Source organism: Pseudonaja textilis, chromosome 8, assembly GCF_049901715.1.
Source record: "Pseudonaja textilis isolate UNSWEBS1 chromosome 8, rPseTex1.2, whole genome shotgun sequence".
In the NCBI taxonomy this organism is placed as follows: Eukaryota; Metazoa; Chordata; class Lepidosauria; order Squamata; family Elapidae; genus Pseudonaja; species Pseudonaja textilis.
This window is the reverse complement of record NC_141997.1, coordinates 31,056,881-31,079,046: the sequence shown is the minus strand read 5'-3', so window position 1 is coordinate 31,079,046 and position 22,166 is coordinate 31,056,881. Positions and strand designations below refer to the sequence as shown.

General features: G+C 38.5%; 2 protein-coding genes and 1 long non-coding RNA gene across 25 annotated transcripts in view; 1 reads left to right on the top strand and 2 right to left on the bottom strand.

The window, feature by feature from the left end:
• ZFAND4 (zinc finger AN1-type containing 4) overlaps positions 1-1,385 on the bottom strand; it is a 26,164-nt gene extending 24,779 nt beyond the window's left edge. For all 18 annotated transcript variants that reach the window (XR_015744440.1, XR_015744442.1, XR_015744443.1 and 15 more), the window contains exon 1: positions 1,210-1,385. The gene's annotated coding sequence lies outside the window, so the exon portion shown is untranslated. The remainder of the gene's footprint in view (positions 1-1,209) is intronic.
• LOC148125166 (uncharacterized) lies at positions 830-22,166 on the top strand. Its single transcript, XR_015744445.1, has 3 exons — positions 830-1,036; positions 20,999-21,123; positions 22,031-22,166. It is a non-coding gene; the product is annotated as an uncharacterized LOC148125166 (long non-coding RNA).
• Positions 4,851-22,166, bottom strand: part of LOC113441349 (WASH complex subunit 2) — a 39,897-nt gene continuing 22,581 nt past the window's right edge. For 3 of the 6 annotated variants that reach the window (XM_087937942.1, XM_087937944.1, XM_087937941.1), the window contains exons 17-29: positions 22,042-22,146; positions 21,031-21,111; positions 19,410-19,570; positions 17,860-17,992; positions 17,068-17,199; positions 16,092-16,208; positions 13,827-13,934; positions 13,159-13,260; positions 11,609-11,731; positions 9,793-9,981; positions 8,711-9,253; positions 7,348-7,516; positions 4,851-6,372 (exon numbers count right to left, since the gene is read on the bottom strand). In XM_087937942.1, coding sequence (XP_087794068.1) covers positions 6,233-6,372; positions 7,348-7,516; positions 8,711-9,253; positions 9,793-9,981; positions 11,609-11,731; positions 13,159-13,260; positions 13,827-13,934; positions 16,092-16,208; positions 17,068-17,199; positions 17,860-17,992; positions 19,410-19,570; positions 21,031-21,111; positions 22,042-22,146 — 2,103 coding nt within the window. In that variant the 3' untranslated portion in view covers positions 4,851-6,232. Of the gene's footprint in view, positions 6,373-7,347; positions 7,517-8,710; positions 9,254-9,792; positions 9,982-11,608; positions 11,732-13,158; positions 13,261-13,826; positions 13,935-16,091; positions 16,209-17,067; positions 17,203-17,859; positions 17,993-19,409; positions 19,571-21,030; positions 21,112-22,041; positions 22,147-22,166 lie in introns of all 6 variants that reach the window. The other 3 variants (XM_087937940.1, XM_087937939.1, XM_087937943.1) reach the window with 1 other exon arrangement.

Sequence of the window (22,166 nt, the reverse complement as noted above, 5' to 3'; positions counted from 1 at the left end):
CAGTTCTGTCAGAATGATTCTTGCCCTCCACCATGCATACTCATGCAGATATGCATTACCAAAAGTTACTTATGTCCTTTATCTCTAATAATTGCTATGGGGAGTTGACTTACAACCACAAAAGAGCCCAAAATTTCTGTTCAGACATTTGTTAAATGAAGTTTGCCCATTTAAGGCCTTTCTTGCCACAGATGTTAAGTGAATCACTGCAGTTGATATATCAGTAATCTGGGTGTTAAGTGAATCTGGTTTCCCCATTGACTTTGCTGGTCAGGCTAGATGACCTTGGGACACAGCAATGGTCATAAACATGAACCAGTTGCCAAGCATCTGAATTTTAATCACCTGGTTATGGGGATGCTGCAAAAGGCGGAACTGTGAAAAAGAGTCATGTCAGTTTTTCAAGCACTGGTGTAACTTTGAACGGTCACTGAATGAACTGTTGTAAATCAAGGAATACCCTGTGCACTACCAAAAATTACTTATGTTCTTTATCATCACTACTGGATATACCACGCTGAAAAATAAAAGAAACTAAGCTCCAACGTTTGAGCGGACACAACTATCAAGCAAAAAGAACAGGGCCGTTTCTTACTCAACTACTCAATCCTCCAAGTCTCCCATCTACAATTAGGTTATGGTTAGGTTAAAACAGCTAAAAAGTAAGAGCCTTCTTGGTAGAACCCCCAATGCTAATATTTAATCCCAGGTGCCGACTCCATTTGGAGAAGAAAAAAAAAGGCAAGCCGGCAACTCGCTTTTTCCCACAGGATCGGGGAAATCAAAACTCCGTAGTTGCGCCCTTATTTGCGTCCCTTATTCTCAGGGCGGGAAAAAGCCCCAGGAAACACATAAAGAGGACGCCAGAAACAAAAAGCCTTAAGATGGAAGCGCCGAAGGTAACTAACTGCCCTTTACAGGGCTGGTTTTCGGCCAGTTCCGGCCCTGGTTTTGCCAGCAGGCCCTTCGCTCTCCATTTTCCAGCTCGCCCCGAAGGGAAGAAAGCGACCTCCCTCTAACTCCCAGGCCAAGAAAGGTAACAGGCCCCACTTCGGAGCCTCCATTGAAGCTTTGATCGGGCCACGATGCCTGCCGGGGGCTCTTGGGGAACGCTGAGGGGGAATAAGAGGAGAAACGGGCGGGCGCGGCCTCGCCTGCTTTCCACCCCCCTCTCAGAGGCGGCCAGGTGTGGAGACCCGTCCTCCTCACCTGCCGTTTCCCGCCACGCAGGGCTCCGCGGGAGGGGCCGACGCGTCGCCTCCCCCCTTTCAAGGAGCTGCCGAGGCAGCCATGGAGCGGAGAAGACGACGGCGAACGGAAGACATTCAGCCCCACGGGAGGGCCCGTTCCCTCCGCCCGGCGGCGAAGGGGAGGCGCCTTAACCCGTCCTCCCGCTCTTTGTGACGCGATAAACGGGCGAGTCCGGTTGCTTAGAGATGCGGGGCTCTGATCCTTGCGCAGCTCGGAAAATGGCGGGAAGGAGCGGCGGCAGCAGCAGCAGCAGCAGGAGCTGTGAGGTGGGGGCGTTGGTTGGTTAGGCGCCTCAACTGAGGCAACGCTTCGCCGGGCAATTGCTGTACTGGAATGCGGTGCCATTCCCCCCCCCCCCCGCCTTCTTAGGCCCGGGAGGCCTTTCACCCTTCATTTGTTCGTCGGTAATCCTCAAGGGGTCTCGAGACCCCCGTGCCTGCCCAAATATGGGCGACCGCCAATTCGGCTACCGGGATGGCTGCTCGTCCGATTTTTTAAGGTTTTTTTTTTTCCAGCCACCTGGTTTAATGAAAAGATGAGGCTGCACTATGTGCTGCAGCTGCCCCAAAACAAGAGAGTTCTAGGTTGCATAAAGACAGGGATAGAAAAATCAAGGTTGATGCCAAATTTATAAGGCCTTGGTAATTCCATGCTTGGAATCCTGTATCCAGTTGAGACTCTAGAAAGAGTGCAGAGAAGAGCAACAAAGATGATTAGTGGACTGGAGGCTAAAACATACAAAGAATGGTTGCAGGAACTGGCTATGTCTAGTCCCATGATGGTGAACGTACAGCACGCCTGCAGGAAGTGGCACGCAGAGCCATTTCCCCTGGCACACGAGAGCTTGCCCGGAAGAGCCCCACTGCACATGCGTGCATGCCGCCACTGCCTGACAGCTGATTGTTGGGTATCTGGCATGCATGCATGGAAGGTGCGCGGGAGACACTTGCGCATGCTAAGAGACGTGCAGGTGCAGAGATGCAGGGCGTGCAGGCGTGGGGAGGCAACACAAAAAGCCGCCACTGGTCTAGTCTAATGAAAAAAAGGACTAGGGGGAGACATGATAGCAATGTTCCAATATCTCAGGTTGCCACAAAGAAGAGGGAGTCAAGCTATTCTCCAAAGCACCTGAGGGCAGGACAAGAAGCAATGGGTGGAAACTAATCAAGGAGAGAAGCAACCTAGAACTAAGGAGAAATTTCTTGACAGAACAATTAATCAGTGGAACAACTCGCCTCCAGAAGTTGTGAATGCTCCAGCACTGAAAGTTTTAAAGAAGAGATTGGATAACCATTTCTCTGAAATGGTAGAGGGTCTCCTGCCTGAATGGGATTGGACTAGAAGACCTCAAAGGTCCCTTTCAGCTCTTATTGTTATGCTTTGCAGCTATTCTCTATTCCTTTCCATTCCATTCTCTCTCGACCCTGGTCCATTGCTTCTCAGCTACTTCAAGCACCCAAAATATTGAGCCTCAATGATACTTCAGCTTAGATCCCTGGAAAGTGCCTGCAGGTGTGCATGAAAACCACTTCCACTTTGCAAACTGAATATAGAAATTGCAGGGGAATCTTATGGACAGCAGTGCATTGGGCACTTTTTAAAGTTATTAGATAAAACAGAAATTCAATGCTTAAAAAAAGTGTCCAAATCTTGTAAAAATACTATGATCTCAGTGGATGTAGAGCATCTTGCATATTGAGCAAAAACCAGATGTTAAAATGTACAGTTTTAAGAATGTCCGTAACATAAAACTCTAATATGTATACAGTATAACTGAAATTTGTTACCCAATGTATTAACAAAAGGAGATCGGAAATGATCTAATATTGATCAGGTTAGACCATTTCTTATCCAGAATATTAATATTAATCCTTTTATATATCTTTTTATATCTTCAGAATTTTAACAGAATACAGGTAGTCCTCGACTTGCAGCCTTTTTTAGTGACCATTGAATTACAACGGTACTGAAAAAAGTGACTTATGACCATTTTTCACACAACTGTTGCAGCATCTCCATGATCACTGATCAAAATTCAGATGTTTGGCAGTTGGCTTACATTTATGATAGTTGCAGTGTCCCAGGGTCATGTGATCACCTTTTGTGGCAAAGGCAATGGGGAGGACAGATTCACTTAACCATGTTACAAACCTAACTGCAGTGATTCACAATTCTGGCAAGAAAGCTGGTAAAGTAGAACAGAACTCACAACTGTCAGCAACAGAAATTTTGGGCTCAATTGTCATAAGATGAGGACTACCTATAATAGAACGCTCAAGTTAAAAATACATGTTGAAACTATTGAGTGTCCCCACAGATTTTCAAATTAAGCATTGCAGACAGCATGCAAGATAATGTAAGCAGGCTGTAAAAAAAGAGAGCGTCTTTAATATGTACCAGGACATATATTACCAAAGTGGTGTTAAACTGGGTAGTTTACAAATCTTGAAAACAATTGTGTATTAGTTCTAAATAGCTGGATCATATTAATGTGGATGTTACACATATAAAGTATTAATGTAATGTGTATTATAGCAGGTAAAATTATACCTAATGTGCCAATCTCCTATCTCATTAATTCATATTGAAATGTAGATCTTAATGGCATTGATAGCAAACAAGATTACAGCAAGATATATTTTATTACGGGACTTTTAAGAAATAGGCAGGCACCAGAACAACATTAGATTAAAAACAGATTTAATAACTTGAATAAAGATGAAGGCCAATTTGTAATCTTATTGTTAAGATGCTGAAAAGGCTTTTGGCAAAATATGTACAATACAGTACATTTGCTGTACGATAAAGGTTTGGATTGGTTGAAAATTATAAAATGGAACAAGCTACTATATGATTAGCACACATCTAAAATAAGATTAATGGTATGCTTTTTGCTGCTTTCTCATAATTTAGAGGAAGTAAGCAAGGATGCCACTTTTATCCTTGATTTTTAATATTTGCGTGGAATCCTTGGCTTGTACTTTTAGACAACTTAGGGAGATTTACAGGGTAGTATGTAATTTAGTTAAACAAATTGATTTTATTTGCAGACGATACCTCACTGTAGTGTTGGTGCAAATAATAGATGCCTTTAGTAAAATAACAGGATATTCTATTGTAAGTGGTCCAAATTGGAATTGATGCTATTAAGTGAAAATTTGGTTAACAATCTATTTAAGAAACATTAGTAAATTCCATGTTTCTACTGAAACAGATTCGGTAGAATTCTACCATATTTTTCCATCTAGAAGATGCCCCCATGTATAGGACACTCCCACTTTTCTTACCAAACTTCAGAAATCTGGAATGCTGCCATGTTTCAGTGCCGGTAGATGCCAGCCTTTCCTCTGGTGGGCTGGGCAACTGCTGGAGAGAGACGGGTCCATTTCAGTGCCTGGCTTCTCTGTCACCTCTGTCAATGGTACATCCCATGCAGGCTTTTGTCTTTCCATGGCATCTCCGCTTAATCTCAGCAGTTCCTCTTTGGGTGTTATCTTACTGATGTGCTCCTGGATGCTCTGGGTTTCTTCCAGGACAGTAGTTATGACACTCACCAAACCCACCTACCCTCACTGAGTCAGAGCGCGTCATACGATAACTTGCATTTATTAATTTTATTTTATACTGTTCTTTCTCACAAGGAAAGGGTTTAAGGAATAAAAGTTAAATGCTACATTATGGGGATTTAGGGTTACACATAGATGGACCCAGCTTAATAGTTTTCTACAACTGCAAGAACTTCAGATGTAAGCCACTGTAACAAGTTGTCATTGCAGCCTTTTAAGTGTTATTCATCCAGTCATTTCAACGATAAATCATACTTCTTTTCCTTCAAAGAACTATTTGAATGCACATACCCCGCTTTTTGAACAGACGGAAAAGTGGAGAAAATGCATTGTATTTGACATGAAACAGTATCCAATAATAGGTGTGAACAATACATTCAACCCAAAATACGCATTTTTATCACTGCCTGGTGGTGATACTATATTAAGGTAAACTGAGATTCAACATGAACAGAATTCTGATACAGTCCAAATCAATGATTACTCCCAGTTTTTGACAGTTAATTTTATGCAATCCCATACATTTAAGATAATTTCAGGCTAAAATTGCTCACCAGAATTAGTAATGAGGGTATGTATCAACAAGGGAAAGAAAAATAGTGAACAGTTGAAACATATATGATATAAATAACTGAAACCAGATTAGAGGTATTTTAATATTGTACATACTGACAGATAAGCCAAAAATGTTGAGTACCAAAAGGCACATAAAAAATTGGGTTCGGCTCATCCACAAATTGGGTTATCTGTGAATGTATACACTATTCTTTTTTAAAGTACATGTATTTCCCATATATACTTGCATGTAAACCCATCTGCAGATAGGCAGACCTTAAACTTTTTTACCAAAACATAAAAAATATAGGACAGCTCATTCACCGATGACATCTTTTTAAACTATACTGTGGTTTAAAAAAAAGTGTTACCTTATTGAGGAAAGGGCTTATCTGTAAGTATATATGATCGTGAAGAACCCCATTCCATCTAATCCCATCCCTTCCAGCAAAATGAAATAATCTTTATCAGTGATCAAGAATTTATCCAAAAGGAGAATTCAGATTCTCATAATCATGAGTTATGATCATAAACTTAATTCCAGAAAGTGAATTTGCTTACAATATAGATCAGAAAATACTGATTTTGTAAATGCCATTTATCAACATTAAATGTTCTGTATTTTTGATTTATACTATATACATAGGCATGCTACATTACCAGTAACAAGCTGATTAAGACAGTTATTGTTTGCTCAAATAGCTTTTATAACATTTTTTTAAAAAATGTCACATGGCGTAAAATAGATAAGTGAATGAGTCCAGGAATATTCTGTTTTGTCACACCAAGTATTTGATTAGAAAATAAAGGAATTTGCATTCAGTGACAAACTGAAAATAAATTGTCCAGCAGTCTCTTTATTAGTGCTCTTGGAATGCATTGAGAGGGTCATCAAAAGTGCTTGCTGTTCTAGGTTCACTGTTCTTACGTCCTGAGACTGACTGAAAGGTGGTCTTTTTTGTTGATGTCTTAGATTGACTAGTGGGGGAGAAGATATCATCTAGAGAGAGGAAGAAAAATGTGGATATGTACTTGTTCATGACCAAAACTGTTTCATAGACTTTTTTTTAAAGAAAATGATGAATTATATTTATATTAACAGGAGTACAGGGAAAGATGTTGATAAAAAATCTGCTGAATCCTAGGCACATTCTTTGCAAGGGCATCAATAATGCATTGCTCGCAACATGTGGTAGGTCTGAAATAACAGACATGGGAAATCCTGGTGCTGATTGAATTGAAAGGACTCAAGGGTGCAGGAGACTCGAAAGCCTTGAAAGGACTGCGTGGAGCCCCTTCAAAATAGTGCCTCCAATTTTAATTTCTAATGTACAGAAAAATACAACTATTAAATGTGTTAAGAGTGTCATACTATCTACACTGACTTAAAATCAAATATAGTATTTGTCCTGGCGTGTTTTCTGATAAGTGTAACCTCTACCATGCCAAATCAGAAGCTAGCTATACCAAGAAAGACAATGTGCCATAGATGTAGTCATTCTTGCCATGATTGCCTTTTGATTTAACTGAAAATGCTTTAACAAAGTGCTACAATCTCAATAATCACACACACCCCCTCACTGGATAAATATGAATTTTCAAAAATTTGAATTTCAAAGGTACACTGTGAAATCCAGTTTGAACCAATACTACTAAGAGAACAAGCCCTATTAGGTTCCTGAAGCACAAGTGTTTTTCCACCTCTTTCTTGACATATATCCTACTCTTCCTTCATGGAAGATAGTCTCTTCCTATTGAGGCTCAACATTTCTAACAAAAAATAGGATTTAGTCATGATCCTTCTGCATATCTGAAGAAATATATTAAATATTCTGACATTCCCCAAATCCAAAGGCAGGCAGTTTTGTATTTTTTTTTAATTTGCAAAATCATTACCTAATTCTTAACATATTTCTATAGAAATATATTTGTCAGTGAATTGCAGAACTTTCTATAAATACTTGGGTTTTTTTACCTGTGTCCTCATCAAATATAGATACAGCTTCTATCTTCTTTCTGGTACTCTTTTCCTTTGATTTTACAGCAAGATCAGCAAAAATATCAACATCATCATCAAACAAGTTGACTTCTACCTCTTTTGCTTTGTCTGGCAGCTTAACAGTTTCTACTGCAAATATATCATCCTTGAATAAAGAAAAGGATTACTGAGTATAAAAATGATATACTGTATATAAAGGCATATATTTTCTCTGGTTAGTGCTTGTAAAATAAAATACTAGTAGCTCATTTTCTGCAAAATTGATCCAAAAATAAGTTCTGCTAAGCAGCTAGTTCTATGTGGTTATAAATTTGAATATGAATTATTCTAATTTGAAACTTGGAAAGTTTTTAGGAATATGAGTGGTAAATAAGAATATCATCTCTTCAGCCTGCCAGATATGGTTCCATAAAATTCATTGAATTTAGTTCCTTTAATTCCTCATCCCACAAACACATCATTTAAGATTAAAACTAACACAAAGTAATACAAAGTAAGGAAAGAGAAGAAAGAGAACGAAATCAAAGAAAAAGCAAGAAGTGTAAGAAATAAAAATAAGTTGAAAAAAAGGAAAAAGAAGTGGCTCCCAATATTATTCACAGCAGTTATAAGTATATATTTTAACCTCCCTCTTGAAAGTTACATCTTATTCTTTTTATAATTCTATTCTATTTAATCATTAAAAGTATAAATCACAAGTTCATTTTGATGCATTTTTAGTTATTGATAAGACTTGATTTCTCATGAGTGAACAGCAGGTATATCTGACTGTTAGCTGGAAATCTTTTTGGCCTATGAATTTTGAGAAGTGGACAGGACATCTAACATGATCCCTGCCGTTTTTAAGCTTGACCAGTGCTGGATCCTGGATCCTTCAGGGAGTACTGGACAAACTGGATTCAGGAGATTGTCAATGCCTTCACTTTGGATAAGGCTTTAAGTCTGCAGCCTTGAGGCAAGGTATCTTCTCTGAATCCAACTCTGATAATCTCTAACCTTTCTTTTTTAAGGAAACAATATTGAATATGTGGTCAGAAGAAGCAGATTATCTGTGTCCTATTCAAGACAGTTTCAGGCACTGCTTAGAGATTTTTAAAAAATAATTTAACACAACTGTAGAGATCATCCAAAGGGTCAGCCTATCATAAGAATGCTAATGAAATGAAAAATTCCAAATCCAGCCCGTCTTTCCTTATTCACTTTTTGGTTACCATTTAAACGAATTGCATTCAACCCAAGTTGTTTCCCCCATCACTCTAATGCCTGTGAAATAAACAAAAACAGCACAGTATAAAGTCAGAAGAATCCAAGCCTGAAGAGAAAAACTTTCGAAAATTACCTCAAAAATGTCTTGGATTGCGAAACTTTGATGTGACTGAGATGGGAGCTGCTGTTCTTTTCTCTTCGCAGTTTTCTTACTAGTGATGAAGACATCCTGTTCTTCCTCCGGGAAAGGGACCGGACTTAATTTCCTTAATGTCTTTCCAGAGTGAAAGAGGTCATCACAACTTGTACCCTCTTGTGCTGTAGGAAACAGCTCCTCATTTTTTGCAGCCTGGCTTACAATGCCCTTAGCTTCCAGTGTTGCTTTAGAGTTGCTATCCTTGGTGGAAAGGTTGTTAGATTCAAAGAGATCGGAATAGGCTGCTGATTTTAAAAGAGGGCTACATTTTGACTCATTGGGTTGGTTGCTGCTGTTGGCTGATGGAACCAAGCAAGCTTTTTCGGAATTTTTCTTTCTATGCGGTTTGCTATGATGTAATATAGTTGGCGGCCCAGAGTTCTCTGCAGTATTTATTTCATTTTTGTCAAGTTCTTCAACAGCTAATCGCCTGGCAGTTCTGGTTGGGGGCCTTCGATTCCCACTCACTTTGATTCTTCCCTATAATTTGAGTTTATAAGGATGCAAAGTAAGAAACAGTACAAATTAACAAGCAGTAAGAGCAGGCAATGCCACATTTTTAAAAGAAGCACTACTAATTTGAAATTGGTATTTATTACCTTCAGGCAAGAGAGGAAAAAATCCATCTAAATAAGGCTACACATCAGAACACAATAACTGAAGGGGACCTAGAGTGAAGTACTTTTCTTCACAATTTCTCCTTTAAATTTCAGGTAGTTTTGAAATGAGAGAAGTCTTCAAAAATTCTCTTCTTAAGAAAATCATTTCTTTGTTAAGGTGAATAGCCTATCCTAATAATTCTTTCTCCTCTGCTCACTATTCAATTCAATTAACCATACTATGTTGAATATGATATTTCGTTCCTTTCCCTGTGAAAATGTGGAAAAGAAAATGCTTCTACGTTCACTACATTTTTTCCTACATTAGTAAATACTTCGATACCACTGAGCAACTAAAATGAGTCCTATGGCGTTCATTAAAATAATCATCTTTATAAAGGTTTTTCATTACCAAATTACCTTGTTGACATTTTGCAGTGTGCTGGCTTTCATAGGATTATCAAAACTAACTCCCAGCTCTGTGGTATTTCTTATTGAAGCTACTTTGGTATGCTTTGTGTCATCAGGTAAGTGAGACGGTCCTTTTAATGGTGGTTTTACAGTAGTTTTCTTGTACGGTTTATCTTTTGGGTGAATTTCCAATTCTCCCTTACAAAGTAAAATAAAATTTATTATTTGGCAGCAGGTCAAGCAAATACACATTTGGGGAAAAAATTCAAGAGGGATCAGTAAAAAAGGAGGTGGCAATCCAAAATGACCTTAATATTAAATAAGTACAGAAAGGATGACTTGCCACAGTGCTTTTGACTGGACAGTTCTTAAGTTTTATCTAGAAACCTGTTTCTAAAGTGGATGTAGAGTGACCTGTTTCTAGAGTGGATGGAGATGTCTCTGACGTCTCCCCAAAGAGAGAGAAAAAGAGAGGGTAAAAGGTCAGAAAGAAAGGGAAGATAAAATGTACCTAAAAACATATAAACTCAGGGCAAAAATCTCACTTGAGTGAGCACATCTCTTTGAAAAAGGAAACTTTGAGAAGTGCTATATTGTAGGATGCTGCTGTTAAATGGTACATGTCTCAGTACAAACTTTCTGCCATAATCACCACTATCCCTATTATACTTGGCATAGTGCCTGGTACTGCATTTACAGTGTTTTACTTGCAGAAACTTTTACCTTGCCAGCTTCAGTGAAATCTTAGATATATAAACATTGTTGTGAAGGGTTCAATACTTTGGTTACAAAGTTGTTGGTTTTTCCCCCAACTATTGTAATTTTGAACAGTTGTGGCACAAGACAGTTGGTAAGTGAGATCTATCTATATATTCAAGATATGACTTTTATGGGTTGGAAACTGTCAGCCCGATTAGATAGACTTATTAAGATAGGCTAACATAACTCTGCTGCTTCTGAATATAATCTTGTTTCTCAGCGCTTAAACAACACTTCAGACCATTTTGCTTAGGTAATGGTTTGCATGTTTTTATCAATGACATCTCCTTTGTTCTCTACAATGTACTTGAAAAGAACACGCTTCATTGACAAAAAGCTGAACATGAATCAGAAGAGTGTGACTAGAATAATTCATGCAGTTCTGGATTGTATAAGAAGCATCATACCAAAGAGGCTTCCTTCTTTCTAGCCAGCATTAGTGAGGCTACACCTGTCCAATTCTAGGTACTACATTTCCAGAAAGACTGATGGGTGAAAACAGATTCAGAGGAGTGCAATGTATACTACAAGTAAGAAAAAAACCAAATAGAATAATGAAAATAGCTGATGCATGAATGAAAATTAAAAAGCAAGTGATCAATATGAATGTACAGTGCTGATATGATTTTGGTCACCCAAAACAACTGAGTGAGCCCCACATTGCAAAACAATTATATGAAAGGAAAGTGAATGAATTAAGAGGAAAGGGAAGATAAAGAAGTAATTATGGTGATGGAATTACTGAAGCACAGAAAAGACAATTGAAATGCAAAGAAAAACAATCCATGAAGAGACATGAATGCAATTGAAGGAAATTTTTCAAGGATAGAAAGATATAGGGAGATATAGCGAATGGAATTGGTCTAAACTTACTATTGGTTTACCATTTCTACTCCAAATTGCATTGCAAAATGGAAACAGTACAATTGGTGTGTGTGTGTATTTCCATCTGAAGGTACTTATACCTTACTTACTAATGGGTATGGAAAATTCAAATGCCTTTCCCTGTTAAGATATGTAATTTTCATATATTCAAACCTGTAATTAAAAATTGTATTTTACAAACCTCAGTGGCCTGGATTTTTGATTCTCCTTGTTTGTCATGTTGATTATTCTGCAGAACTTTACTATCCTTTTCCAAGGGCAAAACGGGGCTGTCTTTCTTTATTATCGTTTTCTTTTCTGGTACCTTCCAAAAAATAAAATTAAAGTAACATTAAAAAAGCAAGGTTGTGCTTTATGTTAGTTATGAAAGCAGTTGCTAGTTGCCAATGTCATTAACATTTAAAAAATGAAATATGTATCTTGCTCTGAAACAAGAGTTGTAACTACAAAAACAAAATTATGCATTCTCTTAAAATAATTTAAAATCAACTTAACTTGTTTTAGTATACTGAATTTATCAAGTCTAAACATTATAAACATGGTAAAATCAATACTATTTATTCCAAATATACGTCGGCTTAAGCTTTTACATGGTTAGAGGTAAAAGCATGTCAAATTAAGAAAAAAGGATATTGACCTACAACTTCATCTCATCACTCAGCTTTTGTTTTTTTCTTTTCAAATAAAGTTGAATTGTAAAATGTAAAAAAATGCCAGTCAGCCTGAAGCCTTTTGGTATTATGTAAATCAGGGGTGTCCAACCTTGGCAACTTTAAGACTTGTGGACTTCAACTCCCAGAATTCCTCAGCCAGCAAAGCTGCCAAGGTTGGACACCCTGATGTAAACCATTTATTATTTTTGTTTGCCATATTTCAAGTTGCAAGTTTAGGTTCTGAAGAAACTTTATGTAACACTCCTGGACTCTGATGCAATACTACTTATATTCTATACTATTACTCTCAATTTCTTTCTGTGCGTATGTGTGAGTATGTAAATTACTCTGAAGTAACAAAATATTTTAAACAAAAAGAAAACACTATAGTGTTGCAAGTCAAAAGTAGCAAAAAGATCGTTATGGCCATCTCAGAAGGTTCTTCAAAGTAACATGTTGCATTTGGCAATTATCCCTGAGTATGTATTCATTAAGGGATGCGGTGGCTCATTGGCTAAGACGCTGAGCTTGTCGATTAGAAAAGTCAGCAGTTTGAATCCCTAGTGCTGCGTAACAGAGTGAGCTCCCGTTACTTGTCCCAGCTTCTACCAACCAAGCAGTTCGAAAGCATGTAAAAATGCAAGTAGAAAAATAGGGACCACCTTTGGTGGGAAGGCAACAGCATTCCATGCGCCTTCGGCATTTAGTCATGCCAGCCACATGACCACGGAAACATCTTCAGACAGTGCTGGTGCTTTGGCTTTGTAATGGAGATGAGCACCGCCCCCTAGAGCCGGAAATGACAAGCACATATGTGCGAGGGGAACCTTTACCTTATGTATTCATTAGTTTGCTCTTAGGAAGATCTTTCATTGTAAACTGTAGTGTAACAAATGTTTTGAGAGCCAAGCAGCAGTGGTGGTCTTGAAAGGAGGGCAAAAATGTTTTGTTCCAACTGTAGATCACTCAGAACTCAGAATAATTTGCATACCTCTATTACCTGGTTTAAACAATCTCAATCCAAACAAAAAGCAACATCTGAGGCTTTTTCAAATATTCATTACAACATGATAAGTACCAAAGGCTTTGTGGCAGAATTGCTAAAGAGACCGTCATCAGCGCTGTCATCAGTCCCAAATAGCCATTCTCCAGATGAGGATTTTGTTTTAGGGCTTGAAATCTGAAGTGGAAACAGAAATATACATATCTATCATATATATAGGGTAAACAAGTAACTATTTCCTAAATACTTTTTACTTGTTTCTAACAAGTCACTAATTTTATAGGAAGGTAGTATCAGATTGTGGTTCACAAGCTGAGTTGCCACAATCTAACTTACAACTAGGATAAAAAGGCATTTCGCATGTACTTCTTACAATCAGAAGTGAGTCCTGCAATGATGAAGTGACCTATTGTGTAAAAAGAATTACATCCACCTGTTCACTTTTAAGAAGTAAGTCACATGTCTATTTCAAGTTTATATTCCCTCTGCTTCTCTGCTGTCTGGGTTGCTAGAGTAGTCATTTAGCGGTATTTGGAGATCCATAGCTTCCTATGCTATCATATTCCATCCTTATAATTACTTATAACTCCTTTATATCAATTAGCAGATCCTTTATAACACTTTTAAAAGCTTAGATGCAATCTATTGAATCAACAGAAATGTCCAACTTTTGCTTGTTATTTAACAACTTGGAAATAAACCAATCCGTAAACAAAAAGTGAAAGCATTTACTACTGACTGACCACTGTTTTGTTATCAAAAAGGTCAACTTCAGGATCATTGTCTTCTTGCAGTTTACGGCTGAAGAGAAGTTCTTCATCTTGAAACACACCTGTGCTCTTCTCTGAAGGCTGGAAAAAAAAACCCATTGAAATGTTTTCAAAACACCGTGTCAAAAACTAATAATAAAATGCAACAGTTAGAGCAGATCACCTATTTGCTGAGGAATTCACCTATAAGCAAAAATAACCCAGCCCACTCATGTTGTATGGTGGGCAACAGATAAGTAGTGCTTATTTAGTGACCACAATTAGGATCAGCAGTTCTGTTGTTAAACGAAGCAGATGCTGAGAGTGAAATGGCATGACTACAATTCGACTTTTGTTTTCTGCATTTTCCTATTCTTTGGGATATTCACTCAGGTGCTGAGATAATTAGAAAGAAGGAATTATTGTTTGTACTTTCAGACAATGAAGGGGTTATAAGAGAGTAAGCAGGTACAAAATGGAGGAAAACAATATATTGGTACAGGCAGTGTGTGTATTCACTACTGTATGCCTGCTTAGTGTTTTGTAATCTCTTTCTCTCCAATCTCTCTGCTGTGGAAGAGGGGTAAAGAAGAAAAAACAAGTCAAGCACAGGAGAAACTAATTAAAGAGATTGCTTCTGTTTTTCTCCCTTGCAGAGTAGAAAATGCTCAAACTGGGAGGGGAGAAAGTGAGGGAAGTGATCTCCTTAGGCAATCTTTCCTGTGCCTGATGTATTTCCTTCCCTCCCAGAATGGAGATACAAGAGAGAAAAGGATTACAAAATAGTAAGAAAGATGTTGTCAGTTTTAACATGCTTTATTGCAAATTGGGATTCTTTGGGGGGAAAGTGGAGTGATACCAGAATAGACTATGGTCGCAACCTGATTTGGTCATGACCGGAAGCATGACAGACTGCGCATGTGCAGACGGACTGCGCATGCACGGAAGGGGACATCACTGTGGCAAGGGAATCTGCCGCGGCCAGGTTTGTTTGCCACCCGATTTTTGAATTGTGACCCGACTCAAAAATCGAGTGGATTTTTTGGTCAGAACCCGATTTGGTCGTGAACAGGAGGTTCCACTGTACTATAACTCCTAAATCTATTCCGGACTAAAAAAATTTAACTTGTCCTACAAACTGATAACAGAGAAGGCACGTTAGATATTTTGAGTATCCCCAGCAGGGTCTATGTTGACTCACAGCAGCCAGGTGAGCATGGATGGGTGGGTGGATGCGAAGGAGTGGGCACAGCTGGATTGACATGGATGATTCAGTGAAGATGACTTGGCATGACCAAGTGGGCATGGATGGGGGGCTAAGGGCAGGTGGGAGTTGATTGGTGGGTATAGATGGCTGGGTGCCGCCAGGTCAGCAACAAGTCACCCAGGCCAACCGAATGTGGGGACAACTTGATGTTCCACCAGCTCCTTGCCTCCCTGAGCCACTGGCAGCCAAATGTGCCTCCTGGAGCCCGTGCTAAAGTACCAGTGGTGGGCTGCTGCAGGTTCGGACCGGTTCTAGCAATCCTTACAAACGTCGATCAGTGGGCCCCGCCTACCCGCCCCTGCGTTACCCTGTCTTACATTTCCTTCTTTTGCAGCTCAGCTGATTCACACGGCAAAGTGGATTACCACGCCTCGGTTCTACTTTACTGGGGAAGGCCAGAAGGTGAGCTGGAGAGGTTCAAGTTGGTGTTTATTGAATGCTGCGCGCGCGCTCACAAAACTGGTTAAACCGGTTGCAGCCCCCACCCCTGTAAAATACTCCTGAAGGGGGTACACAGGCCAAAAAAAGGGGGGGGGGGGACTCTGACCATGTGGCCTTCCACTCTGCACAGCACAGTGGCAAATACATGGAAAGTATTGACCCTCACTTTTTTTTTCTTTCGTAAGGCTACAAGAGTGCCATCATCACCTCAGAGCTTTTAATGCAACTGGAGATTTGAGCAATTTCAAACCCTCCCCTCCCGTGATCTGAAAGGAAGTTTTCCTGGGGGAAGCAGTGGATTGACTACCACCAGGCTCCAGGGGGGAGGTGCCTGGCTGCCAGCAATTCAGGGGGGCAAGAAGCTGGTGGGGCATCAAGTTCTTCTCAAGTCCAGGGACTGGGGTGATTTGTTCCATGCTGACCTGGTCACGCCCAGCCATTCACGCCCACCTGGTCATACCGAGTCTTATGCGCCAACCCATCTGCGCCCATTCCTTCATGCCCACCTGGCCACTGTGAGTTGTACTGTTCCACCCCCGCATGTTACTCACCTTCCCCATTCCAATCTGTTTAGTCTTACTAGAATCCATAACTTCGTTTTTCTCCTCGTCCTCAAACAAACTGAATACACTTCTCATCTTTTTCTTGGCATCTTTCTCCAAAAAGAGCTGGAAGTTCACAGACAGAAGTTATTGTTCGGGCCGGTGACAAATGGATTAAATAGCTCGATTTTATACCACAACTGATTTGGTAATCCAGAGTTAGGGAACCTCAGTCCAATAAGGCACTTTATTCTTCATGTCATGTGATATGTCAACCTTTTTGTCACCGGATTTGTCAGGATGGTTCTTGTCAGGACTGAAAGGGCTCGTGCTGGAACATTATTATGGTTTGATGCACAGTCAGCCAGATGTTCAGAATGGATTTAACATTTTTGTCTGCTTATTGAGTCCTTCCCAAGGACTTGGGATAAGTAGATGTGGATGTTTGATGGTGTTACAGATATTGTCGCAGGATGTAAGCTGTTCTGAATAAAGCTGGCTTTTGCAATTGACTGATGATGATTAGTCAATGCTGATGGTGTTCAAATGATGCTCCATTGTTTTGGAATTGCACCTGCCTATTACTATTGGTACTTCCTTTGCTTTCTTTTGCCACAGTCAGATTAGAATTAGAATTTTGTTGAGGGGAATTTAAAATAAAATAAAACTGGTGGCAGAGGGATATACCCGTGAAATCATTTTCTTATGTACAACTATCAGAAAGGTTCAGAGTAGAAAAATGTACTTCATGATTTTGAACAGCATAAGATAAATTTGAAATAGAATTGTGTACAAATGAACTGTTGAAATAAAACATTTACTGAAATGTGAAACAGAAGTGAGATGATGTATGATAAAATGGGCTAAAATTGGTTATAATATGCATATGGAACAATGAGAAAATCTTGAGATTTTTATAAAATCTTGCACCATTGGTACACAACATACACAACATATATGTATTATATGTAAAGTTTTTCCTCACTTTTTCCTTCCTTTGCTGCTCCAGTACATTTCCTCCTTCTCCAAAATCATAACCATGATGCAGACTGGATTCTTCCGAAGGTCCTGCCTTCTTTTCTACTAATTTCTTCTGATGTGTTTCCAAGTAATTTTCCTGCTGGCCAAGAAGTAAAAGATGTGGGATTTGATGTTTAAATTTAGACGAGATAGTGGTAAAATTTACTGTTTTAGAAGATCCCCGTTTTGTTTGTTACCCATCAGATACATGATTTGTAATATTTTTAAAGAAGGAAGAATGTATTATAGTAAGATTTTGTGGATAGAGCCAGTTTGATCATATTTGAAAGTGGGAGACCATGAGTTCAAATCCCACCTTAGCCATGAAAGTCAACTCTCTCTTAGCCCAACCTACCTCACAGGGTTGTTGTTGTGGGGAAAATAGGAGGAAGGAGCTATGTGGGATATCTTTGCCACCTTATTTGTAAAAACAAATAAAATAGATTTCATCACTTCATTGTGTATGATTAAAGTAGATTCTAATCCACAAATTCTCATAACAGATTTAAGAATCTGACGCATTGCTGTAAGACTCTGCTGTTCTTACATATGATCTACTTTTTCCAGATTGGGATCCCAAAACTGACTTATTATTAAGAGGAATGATTCTTCAGAAATGTCACCTTTTTCCTCAAATCTTCGTTCGATGCATCTGTAACCTCATTAGATGGATGCACTATGCAAAAAGTTGGTATCATATGAATGAGAGTGCTAAACCTTTAATGTTTACAAAGTCACAATTTGGATTACTGCTTACTTGATCTGTAGGTAGTGTTATTGTTTGTGCATCAGATGACGCTGGTTGAGGGCTGGTTAAAGTTGGTTGAGAGCTACAGTGCAAGGTACCATCTTCAAACAGAACAGCGCTTTTCTGAGGTGTTTTTTTATTGCTGAAAGAAAGAAAAAAGTTTAGTCCAAGATGGATCTGTTATTACCTTGTTACCTTTTACTACAATGATATTTTAACAATGTATCTGAGATTTAGTAAATAGCTAGAATTCTGTAATTGTTTCTTTATAACAATTTTCACAAATATTTTATCAATAAGGTCAAATTAAGAGCTAAGCCAGGTAAATATTAGATTGTCTACACTAGAACACTAGAGTTCTTTATTGGCCAAGTGTGACTGAACACACAAGGAATTTGTCTCAATGCAAATACTCTCAGCGTACATAAAAGAAAAGATACACTTAATTAATTGTAAAATCTCCAAACTAAGAATAATTCCTGGAATATTTTTTTTCTTTTTTGTGCCTTTGTTGACTCCTGGCGACTGCCTGGGTTAGTCTCTTTAGGTTTTTGGGCAATATTTCAGCAGCAGTTTCTCATAACCTTCTTCTGGGAGCTGAGAGTCATCTAGCTGGCTTTGTGCCTAAAGCGAAGTAGCATTTACAGCCTCCTCATTTCTAGCCTGATGTATTAATCAGTATACCAAATTGGCTCTCCAATTCCTGGTTACAACATGGATATAGTCATGCAGTTTTATTGGTATTTCCTCACTTTTTTTTTGGTATGTTTCTCTGACTTCACATGTAGCTTGCAGCCCTAATGAACTCTGGTTAACTCTTCCAAGTATTAATCTGGCCCAACCCAGCCATTATTTGACTAACATAAACTGAGAACCATTACTTTTTTTAGTCACTAAAGATGTAAACAAGAAGAAAATCTACAGTAGTAGTAGTACAGTTGGTAGAGATTAAAGAATCCCATGTAGCACATGTGCTCAAGGCTACTTACTCTATGACAGCACAGCTATTTGTCTTATAATGTTTAAAGAGTTATCTTGTTCCACTCAGATTGTTGCCCTATTAATGACTATAGGTAGTCCTTGACTTACAACAGTTCATTTAGTGATCCTTCAAAGTTACAATGGCACTGAAAAAAGTGACTTATGACAATTTTTAACACTTTATGACCGTTGCAGCAGCTCCATGGTCGTGTGATAAAATCTGGATACTTGCCAACAGACTCACACTTATGACAGTTGCAGAGTCCTAGGGTCCTGTGATCATCTTTTGCAACCTTTTGAGTCAATGGAGAAACCAGATTCACCTAACAACCATGTTATTAATTTAACAAGTGCAAGTGATTCACTTAACCAATGTGACAAGAAAAGTCATAAAAAGGGGCAAAACTAAAAAAAAAAACCCAATATATTCAAAATTCCTAGTTTCCAAAAACAATGCAGAACAATTTAGTGACAAAACAATGTCACTAAATTTGAGCCAATTATCTTTTTTTTGTTGAATAAAATATCGTATTAATAAATGAACGTGTTGTTTTCTTTCTTGTAGCTAAATCTTTTACCTGTCCTTTGTAGTAACAGCAAAATCATCTTCCCCTTCTCCTCCTTCTTCAAAGAGGCCTCTCTTAATAGCTTGACTGGCCCCATAAGCAGACTTCACGGGTTCCTTTTTTTTACTTCCTTCAGAAGTAGCTTTGGCCTCTTTTTTATTATTACAGTGATCCTAAAAATATATCAATTATTATGTAATTATTATGTAATAATTCATTATTCAGATACAGAGGTTCAAATCAAAGCACATCAATAAATACACAATAACCAAGATGCCACCAAAATAGTAACATGTGAACCCTGAAATAAACCAATCTCACTACTGAAGACAAATGTTTTTTCTTGGGAGCATGAAATCAAAATTAGATGAAATATTAGTTGTAGCTTTAAAGGAGTCCCTCCCCCTGGGGCAGGTAAACTTTTGGGCACCAGGGACCGGTTCCATAGAGAGAGGTTTTTCCCCAGACCAGAGAGCGCATGGTTTCATGTGCTGCCTTCATCCTGTGGATGGGGCTTCGCTTGTTTGTGCGGCCCAGTTTCTCGCATGCCATGAAACAATGCTGTTTGATGGACCAGGGGCTGGAGGCCCCTGTTTTAGGGGATCCTAAAGAAAAACCAGTTATGAATATGACCTATGAATTTAAGTCTTTTTACTAGTCTGCAATTAGGGATCTTTCTGATAAAACATGCCTAAAATCCTTCAGTGACTCATGGCCTCGTTTTTCTACATATTGCAACATCTCCTACATGCTAGAGTAGTCCTAGAAGACTATTCAGAAGTTTTAACTTTTCCAGAAGTGAGTGGGAAAGTCAGTGATGGACATGCCTCAATATGACCATATAATAGCTCTGCTTGGTCAGCTTCCCTGATTTCAGTGTGCTTTTGGGGGTGTGATTTTAAGGTGTTGGTTGTTACCCATAAAGCCTTATAAGCACTAAGGCTGGGTTACTTGATGGATTGCCTGTCTCACGTAGTATCTGCTAGCTGATTCAATCAGAAGGTTTGCATGCCAACAGTAGCCAAACAATGGTATTTGTTGGGACTGTGAAGAACGTTGCCTTTGTTGAAGTTCCTCTTGAATTAGGTTCTCAAGATCTGTGTAGCTTCTTTCTTGCTGGTATTTAGGAGGGCCTTAAAAGAGTTGACTTCGCATCCAGGCTTTTGGTTATTTTGGATCCGTTTCTTGTTGCCCAGTTTTTGCCATCTTTTGCTACTTATTTTTACTGCTGGGTTGCTTTATGTACTGGCCAGAATTTCTTATAATCATATGATACACACATTTAAAACAAATTCAACCTCCCTGATTCAACATTCCTACTGAACACATAATCTACATTCTGAAGAAAAAGCAACCCTGTAATAACAGAAGGTATTTAATATAACAAATGTTCCATTTTTTAAATCATGTTTATTTCTGGATCCTATTCCTTATATCTGAGGCCATCTTGAGAGGGCAGAGTAGGCTGTTTTGGCACTGCATATATTCTATATAGGCTTGAAGTAGAACAAATGAAGCCATCGTAATATATAAACAATTCCTAACCAATGTTCTATAGTAAGCAAGGTGCTATAGTAAACCAATTTGGCTTCATGTTGCAGACCCATATTGTAATAACCTCTGAACATGGTACCTCTTCATCACTGCTGAGAAATAAGGTGGCTGTTCTATCCTGAGAAGATTTTGATATATTTGGCACAGATCCAAAGAGGTCCTGGAAAAAAAAGTAAGTAGAATTTAATTTACTCCGGACAATGAAAAACCAATCTCCACCAAGGGTTTCACAATATTTCACAGTAGGGAAAAATGGGGATTTAAAACAAACTTTGTGTGTTTAGGACAAACTATTTCCATACCGTCTGCCCTGCAATCCTAGATCAGCAATGGGCAATTGCTGTCAAATCTACAGTAGATACGTTTGACGTTGACGGTTAATTTTACATTTTTATGATGAGAAATATTTCATATTAAAATTTGTTTTTGTTTTTTAAAAAATTCAGTTTTACTTCTATAAGCTGCTGATATTAAAAAGAAGCATCAGCTCAATAGTCAAGAAATATATTTTTACATTGTTCCTGACTATGTTGAAGTGAATTGCTGCTTCTGAATTGATGACTTCTCGTATAGTAGGACAGGAAAGCAGGAGATTATGGCTGAGCAAGCTATCCAATACAAGGTTTGCGGGGAAGAAACGAAAACCGTGGCTCAGAATAAATTAAAAAAAAAACCAGAGAAAAACAGTTGCTTCAGAGGAAGATGGTTTTAAAGAGAGAAAGACACCTAACTGAAATGACTATGTATATTAAGAGTGTTTCTGGAAAGCTTTACTTTGATGGTACAAAATGAGGCTGTTGCACACGTGAGTTTGTATTTTGAATTTCACATCTCCGTTCTCTCAAACCATCCTCTAGTGGTCTTGACAAGTTTGTTGTATTTTAACGTTAACAATTTATTGCTTGTGAAATAAAATTCAAGATCGTAGATTATATTAGATCTGGGTTTGTTTTTTTTTGGTTCTTAGGCAAACTGACTTGTGGAAGCACCTATTAAGTTTCAAATAGATGAATAAAAATGGAATATTCTCATTATTACAGTCATCTGAGCAACCTTTACAGTAAAATGTTGTTTTTCAGGTATTACATACCTCCTCTTCCTCATCTTCAAACAAAGACAATGCAGTTTTTGACATCACTTTCGTAGATGAAGTTGAATTCTTCGCTTCTATAGACGGACGTGAAGAAAACAAGTCCTGTTGCGTGTGAAAGAAAG